The 26,263-nt window shown below is 36.2% G+C and overlaps 1 protein-coding gene across 1 annotated transcript; it reads left to right on the top strand.

The window, feature by feature from the left end:
* On the top strand, positions 1-25,805 carry LOC103713348 (protein ROOT HAIR DEFECTIVE 3-like). The gene is made up of 23 exons (XM_039126280.1): positions 1-153; positions 1,409-1,500; positions 1,606-1,639; positions 1,696-1,707; positions 3,440-3,510; positions 3,653-3,716; positions 3,797-3,862; positions 4,034-4,081; positions 4,163-4,225; positions 4,295-4,351; positions 4,613-4,771; positions 5,116-5,184; positions 5,275-5,367; positions 6,459-6,532; positions 11,229-11,395; positions 16,367-16,491; positions 16,786-17,048; positions 17,124-17,220; positions 17,295-17,453; positions 17,536-17,640; positions 20,030-20,124; positions 20,256-20,352; positions 25,228-25,805. Exons 1-23 carry the CDS (start codon positions 1-3, stop codon positions 25,510-25,512), a joined length of 2,448 nt encoding a protein of 815 aa, XP_038982208.1. The 3' UTR covers positions 25,513-25,805.
* Positions 25,806-26,263: the final 458 nt, after the last annotated feature.

The raw sequence follows: 26,263 nt of genomic DNA on the forward strand, positions 1-26,263 counted from the left end.
ATGGGCGAGCAGTGCTGTTCAACGCAACTGATCAATGGGGAGGGGGAGTTCAACGCCTTGGGCATGGAAAGCTTGATGAAGGCCGTGAGGCTCGCCGAGTGTGGGCTTTCCTATGCGGTTGTCTCCATCATGGGACCCCAAAGCAGCGGTGAGGCAAAACGATCACGTTCCATGGCTCTGAATAATTGTTTTGATTTGTTCTCGTTCTTTAAATGTTTTAGTTACTAGTCTGTTGAGATTCTTTGGAAAAGAAAGAGTTCTTTTTTGGGTTCGAATGCTATTTGATAGTTTATAAGCTTGGATGCCTTCAATGCTGTACATGAATTGGAATTTTAGGTCTTGCATTGTTTACGGGTTCAAGTTGTCTTATCTTTTGTCCTTTTTTATATAAAGTAATCGCGTTCGAAATCTTGAATAGGTTAAATGGCGGTGGGTGCAGCGTATGGGTGGAGTTCAAATTTTAGTTTGATAAGACTCGTTCCCGGATTTCTGCACTACTGACTAGGATTTCCTAATTAAGTGCTCTGAATATTCTGTCTATTCGTGATTTGCAATTTGGATTGGATTCATGATTTGATGGAAAAAGAAAGAATGTTTAGTTTTTAGGATTAGAACGTACTACTTTGGAGAAGGTCAGAAGGCAGTTGAGGATGGGATCCAACATTGGAATCATTACTCGAACCTATTAAACACACATGAAAAAAAAAGATTAAACTGATGATGGAAGGTCTCCAAATATTCCCCTCAAGAGGACCCTTCTTGACAAATGGATATGGCTTTCATCCTTGTTGCTGAAGGGTTAAAGGTATTAGTACATGCATTCATGTGTGAAACACACATTCACGCACACCCGCAAACACACTGACGAGGACCACACATGTGCACAAACTTTTCCCAAGATTGGGGGGGAGGGAGAGAGTTTGAACATGTGTGTGTATGCATGCTCATTTGTTAAACACGCATTTATCCATGCACACAAACACACACCTATGCACACAGAGAGAGAGAGAGAGGGAGTTGAGCTACAATTCAATCAATAAAATATATTTTTTTATTTCTTCATTTTATGTTGTTAGTCATGAACAGTAACATCGTAGATTATCTTGAAGCTGAAAATCAGGCTTATAAAGGTTTCTTATGTATGGCATTGTATCGCATTAAAATGGATAATATCAGTAGACTATTGATGCCAAATTGCATCGCAGGCCATATGAATCAATGTAGATATATATAATATGTCAGTTTTTAACCGAGGCGTAATAATTTGGGGACCTTGATTTTAATGTCAGAATTCCTGTTCTAGGTTTCCTACATTGTAGCTGCTTTAAATGCTTAACATGAAATATTATCAATACATCCATGCACCCTTTAAATTTTAAAATTTCTCATCAATATTTGTCTAATTTAGAAAATGTCCATTTCTCCCCAAGCAGGGAAAAGCACCCTTCTTAACCATCTTTTTGGCACTGACTTTAGTGAGATGGATGCTTTCAGCGGAAGGTAGGTCTCTTGTTTTAAAATTAAGATTTTGTTCAGTATTATTTTATCCTTACTTGTTGATTTTTGGGTTTCTTCATGTATATTTTCCCCTTTCTTTTCCACCAGGAGCCAAAACTACGAAGGGTATTTGGATAGCAAGGTGTGTTGGCATTGACCTTGTACAATTGTCATGGATTTGGAGGGTACTGATGGAAGGGAAGAGGAGAGGTGAATTACATGTATTTTATTTGTTTTTTTCTGTCAACACAGAAAGAGATAATTATTTTCAATGGGTGCATTGACTACATTGTCTTGCTTTTTTTTCTCTTCTAGTTAAGTTGTTGCTTCTTATGGAAGGAAGATGTATATAAGTAAGCATATAATCCACACTTTTCATGAAGATTAAATGTCAACCTCAATTTAATCTAGTAACTTTATTTGGAATAACATTCAACGCTTCCACTTCTTCCATAGAACATGACTTGCTTATCATAATTGTCGCAGCTAGGAATTTTTTTTTGTAAAAACTTTCTGGATGATCTGTAATTTATATGTAGTCATTATGATTTCCATGCCATGATTTGGTCAGTTGAAAAATTGAGCTTATGCTTCTCTTATGTTCAATGTTTTATTTTTTAGGAAATTTATTTAGATAATATTGTTTTTAGTTCAAGTACTTAATGTAACTTGGCGCAGTTTTTATCTGTCAAACTATAATACAGTTGCTCCACATTACCAAGTGGGACTGCAATTCAATTGAATTGCTCATGATGGGATCAGGCTCACCACAGATACCAGTTCATGCAACTAGAAAATGAACCAACTCAAGCCACATTACGTGTCTATGTTCTAGTTTTAAATGAGCCAAGCCCAAATATTCACCAGCTAGGCTTGGATGGTTTTTGAGCTTACCGCTTATGGTGGTGCTAACTATATGAGTCTCTATTATGTCATAAATCATCATGTTTTATTGAGTTAACTGGGCTGTCTTTTGTTATAAAAACCATATCAATAATTTTTTTAAAAATCTTTTGATTATATCCAACCTATAACAAGTCTTTGAGCCAAAATTAAACTTGAGCTCAAGCTTGGATTGTTTAGTTAAGGAAAAAAAAGCTGGACTTAACATGTCATTGTGTGATGAGCTAATTATGTACTCCTACTTATTTCAGCTCATTTATGGTCGTACAATTTATGACAAAGCAACAAACAAATTTTTACCATGCTCATGGCTGCTATTTTCTAGGAAAAAGTCCAAACAGGTGTTCAACAAATATTTATTTTATGATGTCATGGGAATGCCAAATTGAAATAAAGTTGCTAGTATGCTGACACCACCTAGCTCTTGTTCGTGTTGATCTGTTTGTGAGTCTACTTATATAATTAACTGTACACCAAGTTCTTTGCATTAAAAAGATAGTCATTATTTTGTTTGCTGCAAAACCAAATTTAGCATTTGAAACTCTATTCAAGCTTTGAAGTCTGTCTTAATGTTGAATTTTGGCATCTTTCTTTTCAGTGGCATGTTCTGATCATGTGGAGCCTGTAGATATTTATTCCAGTTACTATGCACCAAGTTAAATATGGCATAAAATGCTAAAAAGTTTATTACTTCTACTTCTTTATAGATTCCCTTGTCTTCATGTCCCTCACCAAAAAATTATTTTGCCTCTCCAATTATTTGTTCATTTGGAATCTGTAATCTTGTAAATTTTTGTTTTTCAAACATCACAACAGAAAGTCTTGTGCGCATCTGTTAACAAGGTATATATTGTTTTTCCCTGATTATGCATGTCCCTCACTAAATTTGTCTTTTCTGTAGTTCTTAAAATGCATTATCATTATTTCGATGGAGTTGATGAGTCTGGATGACCTAGCATTTCTCTGAGCATTAATATATAGTTGTACTTCTGTCATTCACTTGTTTCTCATGATGAGTATATTGGTGTTTCATCTTCAGGATGATACTGCATTTGAGAAGCAAACTGCACTTTTTGCTCTGGCAGTTTCAGATATTGTTTTGATAAATATGTGAGTCGACGACTTTAGCTTCATTTTGCTGTATCTAACAACTTTTTTTTTCAACTGAGATTGCTACATATTGCAGCATGCCAGTTTTTGATGCAGTCTTCCAGATTTCATCTTCCTTTATTGTTAAATGTGATTTGTCCAGGTGGTGCCATGATATTGGCCGGGAGCAAGCTGCTAACAAGCCACTTCTGAAAACGGTGTTTCAGGTGTTCTTTCTTTACTCTTTGTAGTAAAAAGTCTCAACTTGTAGACCCAGATATACTGATCTTATATTCTTTTCTTCTAGGTTATGATGCATTTGTTCAGTCCTCGCAAGACAACATTACTATTTGTTATTCGTGACAAAACAAAGGTTCAAATCTTCAATTTTCTTTCTGTTTCTTTTCTTGGCTAGTCTCAATTAATTTATCTTCTTCAGAAGTTGCGGTGCCTACTTATAATCATTCCTTTGCTTCAGATACATCTCTTGCTTATTGTTTACTATTTTAGTTGTTTTTGTTGTGTTTATTCTTGCTCCTTATAGACTCCACTTGAACATTTGGAACCAGTTTTAAGGGAGGATATACAAAAGGTACCTCTTCACCTTTTCTTTCTTTACTAGGTTTTTTAGTTCCTGTCTCTTTGGTTTTATGATTGCTGCCATTTTCTGCAGATATGGGATACTGTTCCTAAGCCCAAGGCTCACGAGGACACTTCACTCAGTGAATTTTTTAATGTAAGTATTCTGATGTACCTAGGAAAGTTGACATATCCATTTCTTATATCTTTGTTTTATGACATAAAGGTGGAGGTCACAGCTTTGCCTAGTTATGAAGAGAAGGAAGAACAATTCAAAGAGCAGGTACCTGCCAATCGACCAATATATCAATCTTCCAAAAATGCCCATTTTCTTTTTAAACAGCATATATGGTGGCGATAAACAACAAAACCCTGTTTATATATGATGTGACTTCACCTATCTTATCGTTGATATAATGATGCTGCTCTGAACAATGTCTAAAGTATCAATTAGTTTCTTTATTTTGTGTTTGTGTATATATATATATATATATTTAATGCTTATCAGGTTTCTGGAATGCCTTATTTTCCTTGTTTTAAGCAGGTTGTGCAATTAAGGCAGAGATTTGTCCATTCAATTGCTCCAGGAGGTCTTGCAGGCGATAGAAGAGGTGTTGTGCCTGCTTCAGGGTTTTCATTTAGTGCAGAACAAATTTGGAAAGTTATACGAGAAAATAAGGACCTTGACCTTCCTGCTCACAAGGTATTGATTTTTTTGTTTCTGTTTTATATGTCGGAGCTTGGTTGAAGCTAACTGCTGCTGTGAATCCTTCATAAAACATTCCAATATATATAGCAAATAAACCCAGTTTGATTGCATCTCTCTCAGGATAATTTTTCTTAGAGACAGAAACAAGAGAAATACATGTACCAGGACAGCTACTATGGTGACAAACCCATTATCTCAATGGGATTACAGCCATATATCACTTATTCCTTCTGCTTAAATCACTCATTTGATGAATATAAGCAATAGAACTTGCTGAGCAGCGAAGATTTTCATTGTTTTCTTTTTTTTTTTCTTATTCATTGGCTGCAATTTACCAGGTTATGGTTGCTACAGTTCGGTGTGAAGAGATTGCGAATGAGAAGTTCAATTGTTTAACCTCTGACGAGGTAATCAAGCATTTAGAGTTTCATAGCTGTTGTTCTTGTGGGCAAGCTTCTCCAAATGTTGATATATGATATCTTTGCAATGTGGTTTAGGGTTGGTTGGCATTGGAAAAGACTGTTCAATCTGGTCATGTTTCGGGCTTTGGGAGAAAACTTGGATCAATTCTGGATGCCTATATGTCAGAGTAAGTCTTTCACAAATTCTGCTTTATATTATACTTTTCTTGCACCCAAGATGTGCAGCAGTCTAACAATTCATGAGTTCTGCTAGCTGTTTGCTCCAATTCATTCAGTTTTAATTCATAAAATAATACTTCAATTCTTGATCATTAATTCCCAGCACGCAATTAAGACAAGCTCCGCGTGAATCAAGCAATCAAACTCTAAAACTATTAATTGGAAATAAGTGTGCTGGCACTGTATTAGCATGAATACATACCTCATCCAATTTACTATTTCTAGCAGTTTATAAGAGAATGTACTGATTTTTTATCATTACCTCCCAGAAATACACCAATACAACACCAGCACAAACCAAGTAGTTGAGATTTAAAACTATTATTTAAAATTTGAATGTGTTTTAGTATTGTTTTAGCATGCTTTGCATGCACTTGTACATACAGATAGATAGCATATTGCACTAAAGAATTGTTTCTTTTTAATTATGACAGTGCTAAAATAGTGCTGATATGGCTTGTGTAGAGAGCCATAACTCAATGATGCAACTTAGTAACGCACTATTTCATGTTGTATCTGTGTTTTATCAATTTTGCATCAGTAGTTGTATTTTGATCTGTGTTCATGAATGTAAGTGGTTGAAAACAGACAACATGCTTAATTTTTTTAAAAATCTAAAGCTCTGAAGCTCAACCTAGAACTTCTTCACAGTGGTGAAGCACTTAGTATATGCAATGTATATGGTTTAGAATCTTTAGAGATGTTCTTATAAAGAATGTGACTTGATCTACCAAATTTTGTGGTGATTAGAATGATTCTGTTTGCTGGGTTATATAATCCATTTTACACAATGTTCTATATGCTAAACTGACTTATGAATCGTAGTGTCTTCTTAGGCATCAATTTAAAATCAGGATACTGGAATATTGCCAAAGTTTCTTCATGGAGCTTTTTTCTAGTTTTTTTATCTGTCAACTATATTTTTGTTCTTGTATGTGTTTTGCTTGTGGAACTTTTTTAAGAAGTTGCCTGAATCAGTTGAATTTCAGTTGGACTTGAATTTTTCACTTCTGCTAAATCTTGTATGCATTCCTTCTATATATGATGGGGAAGCTGTCTACTTGATGAAGGTGTCAGGACTGCAAAACGGCAGCTGGAATCCAGAGTATTGCAAGTGAGGAGACTCACTTCATTTTTCCCCGTGTCCCCTAGAATACTTTTTTTTATTCTCTTTTGGAATAGAGGAATTCTTTTTTATTTATATAGGAGTATTAACTCTATAAGATCTAAATGATTTTTGGGTGAATCATGTCACTAATGTATTTTGTGACCTGGTACAGTAATTCTAGCAACTGACTGTCAAAAGTATGACTAGATAGGTCATATATGAGACACAAAAAAAAGAACTAAAGTGATATATTCAATCTGTTTAGATATAAACACAATAGGGTTTTCAACTTCAAGCAAAAGCTTATTTGCTATAGAAAGAGTAAGAAATGCTACATGATGGTATAAGTGGCATGAGCTTAGTAGGCAATGGAAAAAATATACACGAGGAAAGGCGAGTAAAAGACAAGCAATTGCAGAGCATCCACAATCAAATCTACTTCTGAGTGAGGTTCCAATTTCCAACACATTAAAATGGAAGATGCGGTTGCACGTCTTCTGGTTAATGAAGGTGAACTTCAGATGTTGTCTAAACTCTTTTGCTTTGCCATTTTGTACAATATAAACACATGCATTTAACTATGTCATCTAATCAAGATTGCAATCCTCAGCATTGTCATCACCATTGTTGCTGGAGTCAGATATTACGTTTGGAGCACAACATCCCAAAGTCTCCATAGAAGGATTGACTAGATTTATATAATTGTCTTTCCATCGATGTCAAGTTGTCAAATCTCTAAATATTAATGCTGATGTCATGCCCCAATTCGAGATTGCAAGCCGGGGGTCGCGGCAACCGCCATGTACTCATAAAGAATTCTCCCCACAAGTATGCAAAGTATCTCAACATGATATCATAAACAAGTAGTGAAATAAATTTAAATAATTAGCGTTCGAACTTTTAATTTAAATAATAAATTGAAGTTAAATGTCTCACAAAACTAGCAATATTCTAAAATATTGCATCAACTTTAATAAACCCTAATCTAAAATAATAATTGCCAAAATTCTGTGTGTAGTCGCTCTCCTATAACGAAATCCCAGTCAAACTAGTTGTCCGAATCTGTAAAAATAATGGAATAGAAAATAAGGAACTAAACAACCTAATAAGCAATGAACACTTTAGCTAGATAATTCAAGCAATAAAATAAATAATAACATACTGAAAATAAGCATGAAAGGTATATCAATTCAAAATCAAATCTAAATATACAACACTATCAGAAACAATATACAAGCGAATCCAGTCACTTCAAAATTCAAATTTTGTTCATAAGTTAATTTCTTTCACAACATCAAGTTCATCTCTATAGCCAGACACTATGACCACATTTATACCCTGTGGCTAGGCCAAAATATCAGCTTAGTGGTAATCAAAGTGCCATTATATAACCCCAATGGCAGGGTATAAAATTGCCAACATATAACCTTCACTGATAGGGTATCAAAATGCCAGCATATAAACTCCACTAGTAGGGTATCGAAGTGCCAACATATAACTTGCACTTGCAGGATATCGAAGTACTAACATGTAACCCCCACTTGCAGGGTATCAAAATGTCAACATACAACCCCGTTGGCAGAGTATCGAAACGTTGTCTGGCTGCGAGTCCAAATCTATCTCGAATTAAAACTTTTTTTCTCAAAAACATATTTCATGTTCCAAATTGAAAATTCATAAAACTATGTGACATGAAAATCGATCAGACATGATCCATATTAAATTAATACTTCCGATCATGAGTCATTTAATATTTCAAACAAGAGCATATTCAATAATTAAAAATACTATGCATCAATTTCATAAATCATTAATAATTCCATATAGAAAATATTTTTATAATTTATCGATAAATCTAGAAAAAGAGTTAGATTGATTACCTTGCAAGCGAAACTAATTGACAGATCCAATAAATTCTGAAAGTTCCTCTCAAAGCCTAATATTCAAAAATTATATACTCATCAAAATTTCGTCATGGCTATTCTTAAGAATAGAAATCCTAAATTCCAACAACTCATAGGGTTGGCCAAGCAGGAGTGGCCTGACGTTTTGGTCGGTCCAATTTAGATCATCCAATTGATCAACTACAATTCCAGAGTCATGCTAAGATGCAAATAACACTCAGCAGTGCCCGACTTGGATTGGGGTGGGGCTGGTACTCTGTTGCGGCCATGGATAAGGACCTCCTTCACCAAGGTCGATCAAAATTATTGAGAAAAAGATCCTTCTCTAGGTTCTAACAAACCCTAGTAGAGAGAGAAGAGATAAAAGGGAGAAGAAGAGAAGAGAGAAACGGAACTTCTCTCTCTCTCTCTCTCTCTCTCTCTCTCTCTCTCTCTCTCTTCTTCTTTTTTTCCTCTCTCCTTGGCTGCTTGGCGAAACAAGGGAGCTCATGCTCACCCTTTTTCTGAAACAGGAGAGGCCTCGTGGCCTGCGATGGCTATGGCCGGTGATGCGGGCAACGAAGGCACAATCGAAGATCCTCCAACTGGCGGTCAGTGGTGATGATCGGTGTACAAAAAAAATCAAAAACAAATGGCTGAAAACAAGAAAAATTTAAACCGAAACAGGGCCCTTCTTCCCAACCTAAATATGGCGACAATCCGGCCAAAAACAATGAATTAGGGGGTCAAGGAGGGTGTGGTAAGGATTATTTAAGAGATTTTAGGATCTTTACCTAGCTTCCGATGGTGTTTTGGCCGTGATGGTGTCGGACGATGTCCGAACGAAAACTCAGTCAAACCCCATCGAACTTCGGGTCTTTGGTGTGAAATCGAAGGGGAGGTGGAAGGGCTTTAAATAGAGTAGGAGCAGAGGCCGGCAAACGACTCCTAGTCGGAGTTTGAGGAGGAGACGGAGTCCCCTTCTGTCTTCTCTTTGAGTAGGGCTTTACTCTCTTTTTTTCTAGAGCAGGCCTTTGGGCCTTCCTTCCTCACACAAGCTGGGCCAAGGGGCTGGGCTGGCTTATCGTGAGGCTGGCCTCACGGCTAAGTCTTGGCCAAGGCAACTGCAAGCAAGAGCCATGTCAGTCATCAAACCTAGATTGGTGGTTGGTGTGTAGAGAGGCCAAACACCGTTGGCTTGTATTTCTAGCTTATGTAATTAAGCAGCGGCTATCTAAAATTTCTCTAGAATGGAAAGAGTCCAGATAAAAGTGAAAATGACAGGGTTTGATATGAGAACTATATTTTATTTCTAATGTACAATAAAATCCCAAGCGTCAAATTATAGCACAATCTTCAAATGAAATTGCAGTCTTTAGTAAAAATTTGTGAACCACTTAAGAGTGTAAAGAAAAAGGGGATGACTTGTCTAGATATTGCCTCTTATTTTAAGGGAATGTATACTTTTGAATTCTTGATTTCTACTTTATAGAACCCATCAATGGAGAAACTGTATTTTTCTGATTCATTTATCCTGTGAAATGATTGAGGCAGATGATTGCTTCAGGCTTGGTAGATGAAGGTAAAGAACAGAAGAATTTGAAAGTGAAATGGACTGAAAATTACTTTATGACATGACAAAATACTCAAAAGGCTTTAAGAAGTAGATTAGAGCAGAACCTCAAAACATGGAGCATCATGCTTGCAAAATCTGCCAAGTGCATTTAGATATTTCACAGTTGCATTTCAAAGTTTGTAAAACATGGAATATGAAAGGAGTTCAGAGTATTTTGATAAATGTTTTGCTAAAACTATTACAAAGGGACTTTTTTACATGCACATGGACTCACTGATTAAATTGAGTAAGCTGCTTGCTTTACAAGTTACGCATATCTGAAAAGTTTGAGCCTTTGAGGTGAAACATTAGTGAATTACACGTTTACAATTATGGATGAGAAGATTTCACGTTGCTTGGATTGTTGGAATACCTTTTTAATTTTTACAAACTTTTACCTTTCCACATGTTACTATTGATTGATAAGGTGACTTCGAACATAGACATCAACTTCTGAAGCAAACCACCTAAGTATCATTTAGAGAGTGGAAGGATGGTTTAATGAAATGGTAAAGCAGAAAAGAATTGCAACCATTCAGCATATACCGCACAGGAATTTTCATGGTGGAATAGGACCTTGTCAAGAAGATAATCAGTTGCAGCTCAAAATAGATTGCAGTATTCAAAATGTTTTGGATCTGATAAATCAAGAGTTTAAGTTAAGCCTGAGTACTGGTTTGGACTTGGAGAGGGGCTTAGGAAGTTATGTGGCCTTTTCAAGTCAGCTGTCAGCCTTTTTGTTGGTGTAATGAGATAAAGGTCTCGAATTAATCTTTTTTATTTTTGCAGTTAGTAAATGGCTTTTTGAAGGCAGTAAAACATGTTCTTTCCTTCACTCTTAAGGACTGTTATTTGGGGCTTGTTGGTTTCAGTCAGTAAATAATTGTTTGCAACTCTTGTCCACATCGAACGTTTTTTCTGTTGTTGTAAAGAATGAGAACAATTTGAAGGGGAAGTAGTTACTGTAGAAAAAGATGCGGAAGATTGCAGCTGGTCTATACAAAATATTAATCCTGGAAGACTATAATTTGTGACCAAGAGATTTACGTCTTTTTTCTTTTGAGGATTGACCAGATTTACTTGTATGAACACATTATGGCACACCACCAGGTTCTTAGTTAAACTTCCAGTTCTATTCATGTGATGATTCTGTCTAATTGTGAGTTAATAACTGTCTAGTACTCATCATTCGTGTTCTTTGCAGCTTGTACATCTGCATTCCATGCAATGTTGGGACATATGCGTACCAAAGCTCTTGGACAAATTTAAAAATGATCTGGGAACGGTCACTTAAGACAGGAAAAGGATTTGCGGCATCCGTTCGTGATTGCATTCACTCTTCATTGCTTGTATTTGATCAAGAATGTGCTGGTAACACCCAATACATTTATACTGAAGAGAATGAATGCTAGATTTTGATTTTTGTTTGTATATTAGGCTGCCCTTTATCAAAAAGCTGCTGCATATCCTCCAGGGCATTTCTTTTACCCCATAAGTGTCTTTCTTCTGTTTTATATATACTCTTACAATGTCGATATTATATTGAATTGTGCTCTTACAAGTCATTGGGAAAACTTGGTGTACACATTTATTACTAAACTGATGAAATGCATTATTTTTTTTATTCATATTTGCTAGCCAATTACTTCTTGTTGAAAGTAGGTCTATCAGCTTACATTCTCTTTTCCCTATATCCAACCTCTTGGATAGGTACTTGAGGATTTCATGGATTGGAACCTTTAATCTAGTCTTTAAAAAAAATTGAGAAGTACCATTCTTTAGATTATGTTTCTATGATCAGGTATAAGATCAGATATAAGTACTGATAGTAACATTTTCTATGTTATTAATACTATATGCTATTATTAATAGGATATCTATTGATATTACTGAAGTTGATGATGCTTATATTGTTTTTCCCTTTTTCATAACCAGAAATATGCAAGAATGATAGTGATAGATTGGCACTAATTGCATATGATACAGAACTAAATGATGAGAAGAGGACAAGGTCAAATGCTAAACTAAAACATTAGAAGAAGGCCTAGGAGGATGAGGGTTTAAATCATGGCTTACCGAATTGGGCTGAACCGCCCAGTTTGGACAATGCCGAGCCGACACAGTGCGAAATCGGGTCCGTTGGCCTTATAATTTTGGTTTCGGCCGAAATCCTACTGAAGCGGCCGGAACTGGTCCCTTACTGACTAGAACCTGCCGGTAAGTGTCCGAATCGGCCGGAACCGGCCGGTTCGCATCGAGTCAACCCGGTTCGAAACCGGGTTGACACTGTGGAGCCACCTGATGGGAAGGCACGAGAAGGCCTTCCCAACAGCATTTGCAGGTTATTAGAAGGAAGGTCCAAGGCTAAATAAGGTATGCTTCCTCTCCCTTATCTCATTTCTTTTTTTTGGGGGGGAGGTTAAAAAATAGCTCAAAAATTGCAAAATAAAAGAAGATCATGCCAAATTTTTGATTTAGGCTTGAATTTTTATATGTTGTATATCTATGGATGATCTACATGCTGACATAAAATTTTTTGATTTTTGGATTATATATATTTTTTTAAAATTAAGAATATATTTTTAGATTAAAAAATAATTTTTTTAAAATAGGTAAAAATTAAAAAAATTGTAAAATCAGAAACATATTTTGGGGCATGCAAGCTACTCTTTATAAAAATTTGGTGTCCATTCATTCAAATTTTGATGCAATCATGCGCACAGTGACGTAGGCCTGAATTTAAAAATATCGATAAATAAGTAGCCTTTGTTGCATGCCCAAGGGCCTAAAAAAATACATATGGCATCCATTGTTGGATTCTAACATGAATTTGAGCTGAAATTAATTTTTTAACATATTAATATTTAAAAATTATTTTTATATTTAAAAAATAATTTAAAATATGTAAATAATACAAAAAATTATGAAAAATTACAAAACTTTAGTAGTACGTATTACATAATTTAGAAGTAATTTATGAGGTAGAAATCATATCTTTCTGAATGTACAATATTTAAACATATTTTTTAAATTTAAAAATTATTAAAAATATATAAATAGATAAATAAAATAATAAAAATTAGGGTATGTATTAGATAAATCAAATGTATTTTTTGAGATAAAAAATTATCTTCATTGTAATAAAATTTTGCTATTTCTAAATAATTGATAAATTGACGTACTTGATAAACTTGTAGGAATGCAGTCATCAAGAAAAAAGAAGGATCCAGAGCATGACATTGGCTGAGATTATGGACAGTTTAATTGAGGAGGGGTAACTAGGTTGAAGCAGCACTTAGTTGGTGGTTACCCTCGACATATTTGTGCTAGAAATGCCCACAAGAGGTTCGGCCAGCTGATGAAGTACTTTGCTGATTTCAGAGTAACAAAGGAGAGAGTTTCTAAGAAGAAGGTGGAGGCGGATGCTGAGCGGCAGAGCAATTTTTCTATCACTCTAGCGAGTCAAAATAGGGTGTCTGCTCCAAATGACGAGAAGGCATAGATCCAGGATGCCATGCAGACGAGCTTGGATGATCAGTGGCAGCAGAATGAGATGGCTAGGCATATGATTAGCCAGTTGATCAGCCACATCCACAGAAGAGCCGGTCACCATATGACTGCTTGTTCCGAGACACTCTTAGAGATATGATCGAGAGATACTTAGACGAGGCCACTACGCTATCCGGTCGACTTGGTCGGGAGGGCGACATACATCCTTGTAGCATAACCAGGCAAAGAGGGGCATGAAGGATAAGAAAACAGCTGCCCAGCATACCAAAAAAAAAACAAAAGCCACCTATAACCCCAATAAAAAGTGTCGAGGAGTTAGTACACTCAGATTCAAAAATCAAGAGCAGCAGTGATGACAATTCTAGTAGTCATGGATCTGCTGGCCAGGGAGAGAATGGAGAACAAGAGACCACCGTTTATGAGAGACGACCGTAGAATGATTTTCGATTCATCGGTGAGTTTCTAGTTTACGCATGCTACACAGAATAGGGACCACGGTGCACGATCTGATAGAGCTTGCGAGGATACGATTTGCATATAGAAAATGGGCTTCTCGAGGTCATTTAGGAGGACACGATGTAGCTGCAAATGACCTCACCTGTGGAGTATGATTCATAGATATATCAGGTTCTGAGTCATATACTGGATTCTATTATCTGTAGCCACAAACAGCCTATGATCCATACAGATACGGATATGGATATGGTGTGACTGAGGCATCTTCCAGTGGCTACTACTCTATACAGTCCGAAGTATCTTACGGGGCAAATTTTGCTACCAGCATATTTGGATGGGCCCCTCCACAACCGTATTATCAGCCAGAGGACACCTTTTAGAGCTAGTGCTTCAGCGAGAGATCCGAGAGTGTTTATAACCCGGCGCACATTCCTTATGAGATGAACGTATAAGACTACAACGTCGCTTGGTTAGAGGAGTGGGCTGATGTGCCTCCTAACTATGCTGATGATTTGGATATCTTCGAGAGGCATCGTCACTTGACCCGATTTTAATATCGGTATATATGTTGGATTTAGATGTATGTAATTGATTGTATTATTTTTTAATTTTTATGTCACTACTTGATTTGAGGAATATTTTATGTTGTTTATTGTAGAGTGCAACATTTCCACTAATCATTTTATGATTTGTATCATTTTAAAGCATAAGATGCATCTAGGTTAAATCAGGATCATAGAAACATCAAAAAAATATCAAACAAAATCAAAAAACCATAAAATTAGATCTAAAATCATTGAAAAAGTTCAAAAAGAGTGATTACCAATTAAATATTCCTGAAAACTTAAAAAAAATAGGTGTGCCGGTCTGTGAACCGGCACACCCTACCCATACCAATTTGGTACAATACCAAACTGGTACCGAACCATATCAGGTGCCAACCGGTATGGGTTCCGGTACCGGTTTCGGCGAATCTTGATCTAAATTCAATAAGCTAAAATGATGGTACAGTATATGCATCTAAATTGGGAGTGAAGCAAGGTTTTAGTCAACTTTTAGACCAAGTGTTACATAATGTGTTTGGTTTATTATTAAAAACATGTAATGATATGAAGACATTTATAATAGATCTAGCAACTGGGTACGTTCAATGCATGTTGGAGGAACAAGTATGTCAGAGGAGATGGAGGGGGAGCAATTAGGGATGAATTAATGGAGAACTGATTAAGATGGTATGGCTGCCTTCAACAAAGATGAGGAAGCACTAATTCAAACAAGTGTTCAAATCTTTGTTGCAAGGTTTGCCGTCTCGGTACCTGAACCTGTGCTAGTACCACACTAGCACAGTATCGGTACGGTACTAGGTTTTTTTAGTGTACCGAGTGTAGGTACGGCCACTCATACCGAATATCGGTACCGAATCGGTACGGTACAGTATGCCCCATACAGCCCAATTTGGGCTAGTATGGCATACCATGCTTTGTTGATTTAGCCTAGCAATAGAAGGTGCATATTTGGGCTAACACAATGTAAGCTCTGAGAAATATCTTGAAAAAGCTTCTCAATATCAGGGAGTTTGGCCTTAATGGGAATTTGATGAATGAGGATTCACAAACAAAACAACATCGTTTAGACAAGTCCTAGCAGTTGTGGTTATACACAATGCTTTCTTGATCTAAATTAATGACCAATTGATACCTTAATGCTATCGCATCTGTTGAATATGCTTCTAATGACATTATACCAGATGATCAATGTTAAGTGTGCTTTTGGAGTTTTGAGTGATCACAACACTATAGTAAGTCAAGGATACTTTTTAAAACACAATCATGATTAATATCATTAGATAAGGGTCGTGATAGTGACACCAGTGCTTGATAAAAGTTGGAGGCATGTAATGCAGAATAAATGCTTTCTGGAAGCTCAAATGTCATTCTAATGGAGGATGAAGTGATGCAGATATAGTAGAGGTGGTTTTTCATGATCAATGAATCCTTAAGATGGCGCTAGTAATAGCATGGGCTTAGATTTGTGTCAGGTCTGGAAAGTGCTGGGTTTGATCAAATATAAATGAAGGCTTCAAGGAGAATTTATGTATAGTGATAGACGAGACACCACTAATAGGAATGAGAGGTGAAATGGAAAATTAATAAATTTGTGTTCTAGGAAACTGAATGGGGCTTGTTGGTTATGGTTTTGGTATCTGTATTTCCATGCAGTTCTATCTTTGTATCAGCATTTACTGCTGACTTCAAATCATCCCTCTTTCCGTGTCTCCATATAGTTCTCCAGTGTGCAAACAACATGCAGTTTAGTTATTTCAAAATTCAGCAGTATGGCAAATTAGAGAAACTGATTTGAGTTTTTCAATTTTAGATGTGGCAATCAAACAGGCCGATTGGGACACTTTCAAAGTTCGAGAAAAGCTTCATCGTGATATAGAAGCTCATGCAGCCTCTGTCTGTAGTGAAAAATTGTCGGAATTGACAACTCATTATGAGGTTTGTTGAGCCTGTTATCATTCTCTAATTGTTAGCTATCTCTAAATGTTTTGAGTCATTAGTTGTCTATAACATATTTGCAGCAGTAAGTATAGTTCCAAGCATGGTATACTGTACCGTACAGTACCGAACGGTACCGGATGTACCATATGGGTTTGGTACCGGTACTGGTGGCGCACCGCATACCGTACCGTACCTATACTATGATAGTGTGGCACCGGTACGGGATCCGGTACTGGTACGGCGAACCTTGGTTCCAACTAAGATAATATTTCAGAGTTTGTTGCTATACAGACACAATTAACAGCAGCCCTAGCTGAACCTGTGGTGTCTCTCTTTGATGCTGCTGGTCAAGATACTTGGCCATCAATAAGGAAGCTTTATAAACGTGAGATGGAGAATGTTCTGTCAGGGTTCTCGACTTCTCTTTCTGGGTTTGAACTGCAAATAGGAAAATTGGATACAATGGTGGCAAATCTAAAGGAGTATGGCAAAAATCTGGTGGAAAAGAAAGCAAGAGAAGAAGCAGGCAGGGCTTTGATGCATATGAAGGACAGGTAGATATCCATATCCATTTTCAGTCATATTGTAGTTTTCCCCTCACTTCTATGATTGTAGCACGTTTCTTGCAGGTTCTCAACAGTGTTTAGCCATGACAAGGATTCAATGCCTAGGGTCTGGACAGGAAAGGAAGATATCCGCAAGATCACAAAAGAAGCCCGTGCTGTGGTATCTCACTATAATTTTGTCTGCATGTGTTTTTGCTTTTCAAATGATGATCGTGTGGTCTATTTTACATGCAGGCTCTGAAGTTTTTATCTGTAATAGCTGCCATACGTCTGGATGACAAACCTGATAGGATTGAAGACATTCTTAATACAACACTTGCAGATGGTCCAAGAGCCCAAGAGAGGAGTATTGCTGCCTCAACAGACCCACTAGCTGCTAGTACATGGGAAGAGGTCTTTTTAGTTATTGTCCACTTATACTTTGTTTAAAAAATTAACCATGGTAGAATAATAACTCAGTGCTTGTGTGGTCCAGATTCTTCCAAAGAATACGTTAATCACTCCAGTGCAGTGCAAGTCTTTATGGAGACTATTCAAAACAGAAACTGACTTTGCTATCACCCAAGCAATTTCTGCACAAGTATGTGTTCTTCATTCTGCCTTCATACTTATTTACTTTAGTAACCGTATGGTACTTCTTCCTCTTTAACTATTGCTGCCTGATGTCACGTGACCTATTATATGTTTTTCCTCTTTTGTTCTATTTTTACTTTCCAGTAAGATAGTAATGTTTATTATGCACAGAATAACCACTCACTGACCTTTTATATGCTTTTCATCCCTTCTATCTATTTTTTTTTCATAATTTCCAGAAAATATTTTTAACATTTGCTACATGCAGAGTAACTGCTTTGGAAAATTATTGGTCTTAATTTCTGAACTTGTTTTGAATCATTTCGAATTCTCATTTAGATGTGAAACGAAGACCAATATTCTATTGTCGCACAGTTATTTTATTTTGTCCTAGTGATCATTCCATTTACAAAGGTCTCTCCATTGCTGCAACAGCGTGTAGAGTATAACAATAATACATCTAGTATCTTCAGTAGATTGCAATAAGATTCTAATATCATGAGATTCCCTGGTTACTTCTCTGGAGAAAGAGATAAATGAAAATGCAGGTTGCAGAGACTATAGGAAGATATATCATCTGCAAATGCTTCTGTTTTTATTCGCCCCATATGGATTCACTTTCTTATGACAGACATAAATTGAGGAATATTCCTGTGCCATTAAATGCATGGTCTGCAAAGCAATCTTCTCATTCCATATCTGGACATTTGATGACAAGAATTCTTCCTTCAATGACAAATGGATCTTTATATGACTGCATTTGCATGTCTTGTTGAGAATTCTTAGGAAATACAAAAGCTTTGATGACCTACGTGTTAGGCCTGCGAACAATAGGAGATAATTTACCTAATATGGTAGTGCAGGGAGATAGGGAATTTGATTGTTGAGGAGTTTGTGAAACTCTGTTATTCATGTCAGGAAAGCAGTCATTAAGAACTCTATAGCTTGGGAAATATATCTTCTTTCTCTCCATCTTATCTTTGGACCAATCTACAGGGGCAGAGCTAGAATTCATTGTTGGGGGGCAAAGTTACTTGTAAAGAGAAGTATAGAATAATTGTAAAAATCGATCAAAAGGATTTAATCTTTTGTTTCATTGTTTTTTCCTTAAGAAAACTCTTATCTTTACATCAATTTCAGCTAAATCATGTATTGTAGTATATAATTCTTGTGAAAATAAAAAATCACTTAGTGGGACATATAAATTGTCCATTTTACAACATTTTAGATAGGAAAACACATTATTTACTTGCTTAGAGAGAAAAAAAAGATATTAAAGAAAAAATTTATCCAAAGGTTGCATATATCATATTTTTATTAAAGCTTAAAACAACATATGTCATCTATAAGAAAATCAAAGCTTCAAATCCCATAAAGAGATCAATAAAAGAAAAATGGAAAACTAAGCCCAAGTTTTATATTTCCATGATATCAACAAAAGGCAATAGGGCTCGAGGAAGGAAAGAAAGAAAGACCCAATTTTCATACCTTTAAAATGCTTAATGGCTTTTGTAGAAACTAGACTCTGCTACAGGGAGGCAAAACTACATGATAGGGCAAAGGACATGAAAGTGGGCATAGGGTGGAAAAATGAGAAGAAATGAAGTTTGTGGGGGGAACATAAGGAGATCTCTGCACCATTAAAAAAATAAAATTTTTTAAAAATTATTTTCTGGGATCTTGTGAGGAAACAAAATGTGGGTTTCCATATTTTATTTCTTTCCTATCATTCCAATAATTGAATTTTATATTTTTAGAAATTTTTGATTTTTCTTAAATATTCAAACAGGTTCTTTTAGAGTTCTGAATGATTTGGGCACTATTAAGCAAGCTTTAAATGGGAAAAAAAAAATCCTGATTTGTTTATCCCATAGTAGATGGGCTCCTATGAGAGGAGATCTCTACTTGATATGGACATCTATTATGGAAGGAGATTATTTTTTTCCCCTATTGTAAGTATCTCAAAAAGAATGTGGTGAAATTCGTGCACATTGAGAAGCCACTGTTCCATGTTCACATGGAATTTTTTCTTTTTTTGGTTTGGGGGGGGGGGGGATATGATAAAGACACCTAGGGAAAATCTGAACTGGTCGTGGAGAGGATTGGACCCACCTGCTTGTAATATGGTTGTGCCCTTGCCGTTGTATCTAGATGAATGAACTCCTCTCTCAGTCATAAGATCTAACAGGGAAGCTTATTTTCCATGTTTATCATTTTCGATTTTAAAAAGAAAATGTTTTTCTGCATTTATGTCATGTGTGCACTTTCCTTTCAATTACTTCATGTTCACATGACACAGCTAAGCGCGGTGGCCAATTAGGTAGGTTATGTAGTCGTTCTAGTAGTTTTCTCATATTACTTGATGTTTCACTGCATTTGCTTCCTTGTTTTTCCAGGAAGCTCACAAGCGCAGTAACAGCATGTTACCTCCTCCATGGGCAATTGTTACAATTGCAATTCTTGGTTTTAATGAATTTATGATGCTTCTGAGGTAATTATTTGCATTTGTTACCTCCATCATGTGCAGCTCTGCAAAAGCTATCTTACAACCCATAAAATTAACTTGCTCATATTGATATTCGGTTTCTCAGCTAATGCTATTGTTCATTTTATGATGAACAGGAATCCTTTATACCTCTTGGTACTTTTTGTTATTTTCTTATTGTCTAGAGCCCTATGGTTACAGATGGATATCTCTGGAGAATTTCGCAATGGCACGGTGAGAACAATATGTTGTTATAATAAATGCAGTGTTGAGAGGCTGGTTATCTTTATATAGTTGAATTATCATTCTATATTTTTTAAGCCATGACAGAAAGCTTGATACAAATAAGAGATTCATGTTAGTCATCTACAAATGGTGCTAGGTATTATGCATATAAATGTCAATATAATGACAAATGTTTGGATCTGTCTTACACCCTGCAAACACATGATGGATTATAACCAAGATTTGTCAAACCGTGAAATTGGGGAAGAGGATAAGATTTGATGGCCAAAATGACAATCAATCTCAATTGTCATTTCATGAGAGATTGATAATTGATGTAACTACAGACAAGCTCCACAGTAGTATGTATAGGTCATGATGCTAGGTGTCTAAGGTGAAATGAGTTACAATTTTCAGCTTTTGGTCTTCGAGATGCTAGAGTTAAATGAAAATGGTGGAGCCCAATTTGAAGATGCTGAACCCAGCCTTCAGTGGTATATCTGTGGAGCTAAAGAGATGGGATGAAGCCATTACGAGTACTCTCAATTGGTGCCATGAAGGTAGCAAATGGACCTTGTGATGGAGACTCTAAGAAAATGATGCGGCAAATCCAGCGACTAGTGTTTTGAGTCACATATCTTGTAGGATGAAGCTTCATGTAAAGTTCCATCAAGCTGTTGGAAATGTGATGTCAGTCTTGTGGTGGATGAAGTTATTGCTTTGTAAATTTAATCTGATCAATGTCATCATGACTTTTAGGGTGTATGCTCTTGAATGGTTGAGAAACAAAGCCTTGATTCAAAAATTATATATTTTTTAGTTGCTAGCTAGGCATATCGATTTGGTGAGCAAATGAGTTAGGAATTGATAATAACAAGTTAGAGGACCAGGTGAATCATGCCTCATAGGTCGATAGTTGGCAAACTATAGGCATGACTTTAGGGTGCTCTATGTGCAAGATCGTCAGGTGGATATATAAGGACTGCTGGAGCTGGATGTAGAACAATGATATAAGTGCCATTGGTTAAGTATGAAATAAAGGACGCTTTGAAAATTATGGAGATAATGAAATGTCATGAGTTGATCTGGTAAGAATTTCATTGTGAAGTTGTTTGATGGCATAGTTGAATGGTTGAGCATAGGCATCACCAAAAATGATTCATGATTGCTACAATTAAGTGCAATAAGGCCTATACATAAGTTGACACACCAGGAGACATTGTTCATAGGTTGTGGTCGGTAGATAGGCTGCACAAGCATGTGCCTAGCTATAGAAGCACATGAGCAAGATTAATGGTGCACAAGGGAATAAATCGTGGAGAGTCTGCATGCTGATAGTGATCAAGCAAATGTCAAAAGACAAACTTGTAGATGTATTTTCAGTCAATATATATATATGCTGAGATCAAGATTCAAATATTGAGTTTTCAAGTCATGTAAACTAAGGGAAGGTACATGTTACATCACACACTATATCAACAAAGAATATACATCAACATGCTTGGAATTAAAGATACATTTAAATTTTGTTTTAAAATGAATAAATTTCCTTTATTCTGATCCCAGATTTTTTCTCTAAGTCATGAATCCAGTGATCAAAGGCCGTTTAGTCCACCAAAAATGTATACCCACCCACCCCCAACCCCCCAAGTTTTCTTCAGTTTATTACTAATTTATTCTTGGATTTTTCAAGAACCAGAAAGGTGGGGGGGGGGGGGGGGAGGGGGGGTGAGGTGAGTTGCTCAGCTGGAATGTGGACCTAACATAAATGATCAATGATCCTTGCTTTGATCTCACAGAAAGTGGAATTGAATAACTCCTGGCTTCTGCCTCAGCTCATTGCCACCTTGAAATGGTTGAGAACAAGCTAAAAAACCAATTAAAATAAAATCAACTCAAGTGATGTGATGTTGTAGTGTTCATTTCAGTTCTGTTTCGGGGTGAGATGCTATGCTGGATTCACCCCGAATCAGGCCAAGACAAGCAATTCAAGCCTGGGCTGCTGATTCCAGTGTGCAAAGACCCTTCCTGATAGAGTTTAAGTAGAAATTCTTAAGCATCAGAGCTAATGCTCTAATATTCGATCACGTTAAAGAAACTAAAAAGAAAAGCGTAACATAGTATGAATAAATGCATATGATAATTTCTATATTTTAAGGATAAAATTTCTAATAAATAAACAACCAAAAAAAAAGAAATGAAGAGTCTGAGAACATCAACTGAGATATTACTTTTCATGATCACGAGAAATCAAATTGGGCATTATTCCTGAAAATGATATAGCAAGAAATTTTCCTTTAAATAAGGTCCTTTAATATTTGGTTTCTTAGAGATCCCATGTATCAACGGCATTGACCATAATAAAGGGCTGTTTATCTTACTAAGACGATATCTTTTTCTCATTAATATTAAGAAGGAAAAGAAGGGAACGGTGATGGGGTGTATGGCAACGGGAAGAGATATTCAAGTGATGGTTGGCTTTAGATCTGGAAGACTTTCTAATGGTGGGGATGCAAAGTGAGTGTGAGACTGTTATGAGTATGGCCATGTGAGATGGAAGAGTATGAAGGTCTTCAGTCTATCATTTTTGTCATGGTCACTTTTGGCACCCTCTAAGTCCACCATTGGTACATTGCATATGGATCATCGTATGAACTCCTAATAAAACAAAAAAGAATCACAAAGCAAGAAAGGGGGATATAGGAATCATGATCATAGAATTAAAGGTTTTGCTTTGTTCAAAGCTAGAAATGGTAAGGGTTGAATGCTACAAAGTTGATCTGTGGTTTTAACAATCAAAGCCAACCAAATTCTAAATCTAATCAAGACAAATATTCACTAAGAAACATGAAATATATCTTTTTGTGGAGAAGAGCAGCAATAGAACCCTGTGACTCTTGAGGGTGCCAAGTGGCTCAATTGGTAAAGTCACTAGGCATTGATACAAGTGAACTGGGTTTGAATCCTGCCCTCAACCAATTTTAGCTGGGCTTTCTCCCACTGTAGTTCTCAGCTAAAATCCTTGTATGTCTCATGCTTCTGCCCTTTCCTTTTTCAGAAAACAATAGAACAAAAGAAAAAACAACAAGAAAAAAAACAACTTACAATGGTCAATTAAAAGAAGCCATGAAAGATTGACTTGCTTGAGCCACTTGAGGACGATTGAAGATTTGCAATTAGTCCCATCATTGCAACTTTTATGGCTCACTTTCACTTTCTAATGTTCAAATGATCCTTGGGGTGAAATCACATAGCAATGTATTTTATAGCCATGTGTTCCAACTCATTTTGAAACATTAGAAAAACCAACCAGTAGAAAAAGATTGACTTGCTGAGTTAGCCGATCCTGATTGTGATCCTTGATGCACTAGGAAAAAGCCCTAATATAGATGCCTTTGCTTGTTGCCTTTAAATCATTGACTGGACGAAATAGATAAAGCTATTCTGAGTAACAGTCACGATCATCCTATCAATTAAATTGCATAATTTAGACTAAAAGACAAATAAAACCAAACAAACAATGAGAATTTGTTTTGCATTTAAGTCTGCGATGAAACTTATAAACTTTAAAAGCAGTGGACCTGACTACATCCTTTTCGATACCCCTCAAGCAAAGCAATCATGAATCAGTATGCACTGTTGCTCTCAGCATACCACTTGCTTTTGGATTGAAGAAATGTGATTATTCTTGAAGCTAAACAAATCACAAGATGTATATTGATAGTAGACAATGTGCTTATGGAACGTGACATCTTAATAGAGAAATTTTAGTTAGAGAATAATTACTTTTTTAATTAACAAACCGTTTACATGTTTGTGAAGACATGCCATATGCAGTTATGGTGAGGACCCACCAAACATGATAATATGATGCCCGGCATACTTTAAGCAATCCAACAATGACATTTATTGGTCATTAAGATACTCTTCTAGATGATCATAACCAACTTACCTAGTGATTTATGATATCCCAGTCTAGTGGAGGAAGTGAGTACAGTGCTCGAACAATATCAGTATTTCTCATTCTAAGATACAACAGTTGATACTAGAGGTATTCTAATTCACAAATATTTCTTTGTAAAGAAACGTGTATGTAACATTCAAAGAGTCAATATACAAGGGCAATATCTACTACATTACAATAAGACAAGTGCATGGATAAGATATACTGACAAACCATAAATTTATAACAAGCTCTTATTATTCAAATTATGCAAATTATTCAGAGGATATAGAAATATTATGAATAAAAATAAGTGTTAAACATTTTCATGGGAAAATTTGTTGTTTGTAATAGTATGATATGGTTATTAGATTTATTATACGTATAAAGTGTTGCATGTTTTGTACATTCAACGTCATGGTTTCAGACTTTTGATCATAGCTCAACTGCAATATATTCCACAACCTTCTTGTTATGTGATCTGACAATCAACCTATGAAACATGCCACTGTTTTTAAACACTAGTTTAGTGATGTCCAGTATATCCTGGAAAATCTAGTGGATGTTTTCTTTTCTTTTCTTTTCTTTCCTTTTTTTATGTAAAAGATGAAAATTCCGTCACCATTTCATTGCTACGGCATTTCATTTGCTATGTCATATTGTTCACGACAAATGGAATAGAGAATGGTAGCTTTCAGAATATGCTAGCCACCTGCAGTGGTGGTACTTCATACGCATAAATGGCAATGGGCGAACATCATGCCACAGATATCAAGAATTGTCAGCAGAAATATCTCAGGTGCAATATGGTAAAATCAGGAAAATCTGAAAACAACTTGTATGAATGATTAACATTATGAAACTATTCAATGTATGATGCTGTTTGCACTCAAGTTTTCTGGTCTATATGACCCTTTTGGCTGATGCTTGTCCATATGCAGCTCTCAGGGCTTCTCTCACTGTCATCGAAGTTTCTTCCTACAACTATGCACCTTCTAAAAAGACTTGCTGATGCGGGCCAGAGATATAATCAACCTCACCAAACTCCTCCACCTCTGAACTCCCAAAGTTTCAGGAGTCAATCACAGAGAAAACCCTCATTCTTAAACTCACAACCTGGCATATCATCCTCATCATCCACAGATTCGTCTTCTGAAATTGGTACCGAGTACTCAACACAAATCCATAATGTGGAGGCTGACACTGAAGCCAGTAGCACTTCCTGAATTGCCTTTGTGGTATGTGGAGGTGTTCTTCACCTTCCATTCTGTTTAGTGGTGATGCAAGAGTTGAATTTTGTCTATCAAGAAATTGAGAAGAGTTTCCTTTTCTGTATATTGGAACTTAATGATGCATTTTCATGCACACATGTTAGCCAAGGAATTATTTTCAATAGCTTGAAGCCATGATGACCTCTTACTGATATGGGAAGAGTTATTATTACTTAATAGGCTTCTCCAAAACATGTGTACATGAAAAAACTGTGGATGAAAAATAATTTGCCATTCCTTTTTTGAAATGTGTTGTGACATATGCGCAGTTGGATGGGAACTTTTTGATCAGTAATAAATTACGAGTTGCAAGGAGGAAGATTAGTTTGTCAGGTTCCTTGAATCACCACTTAAATAGGATACTTGATCCTAGGTTATATTCATACTCTGATATAAGTCCTTCGCATAGCACACCATTTTCAAGGTGGGTGGACCTAATTCTGAACCATTTTTTGTGAAATGGTGCAGGAGAGAAATCAGGCATCACTTTCATTAGCAACCAAACAATGAACAAAGGCGGCAGATTAATATTTGATCAAGCAAAACTGAGTTTCTTCACAGTACAGCGTGGGGTAAATTTTCTGATGGGACTATAATATATCCATTTAATATTTAGGTTTGAAATGGGCAACTAATTTGCTGTCAAAAGCCAGCTTCTTTTCTTTTTCCCCTTTGGCAGGGAACGAGGTCGAGCCTCATCAACGTT

The sequence above is a fragment of the Phoenix dactylifera genome, chromosome 4, assembly GCF_009389715.1.
Source record: "Phoenix dactylifera cultivar Barhee BC4 chromosome 4, palm_55x_up_171113_PBpolish2nd_filt_p, whole genome shotgun sequence".
Taxonomy (NCBI): domain Eukaryota; kingdom Viridiplantae; phylum Streptophyta; class Magnoliopsida; order Arecales; family Arecaceae; genus Phoenix; species Phoenix dactylifera.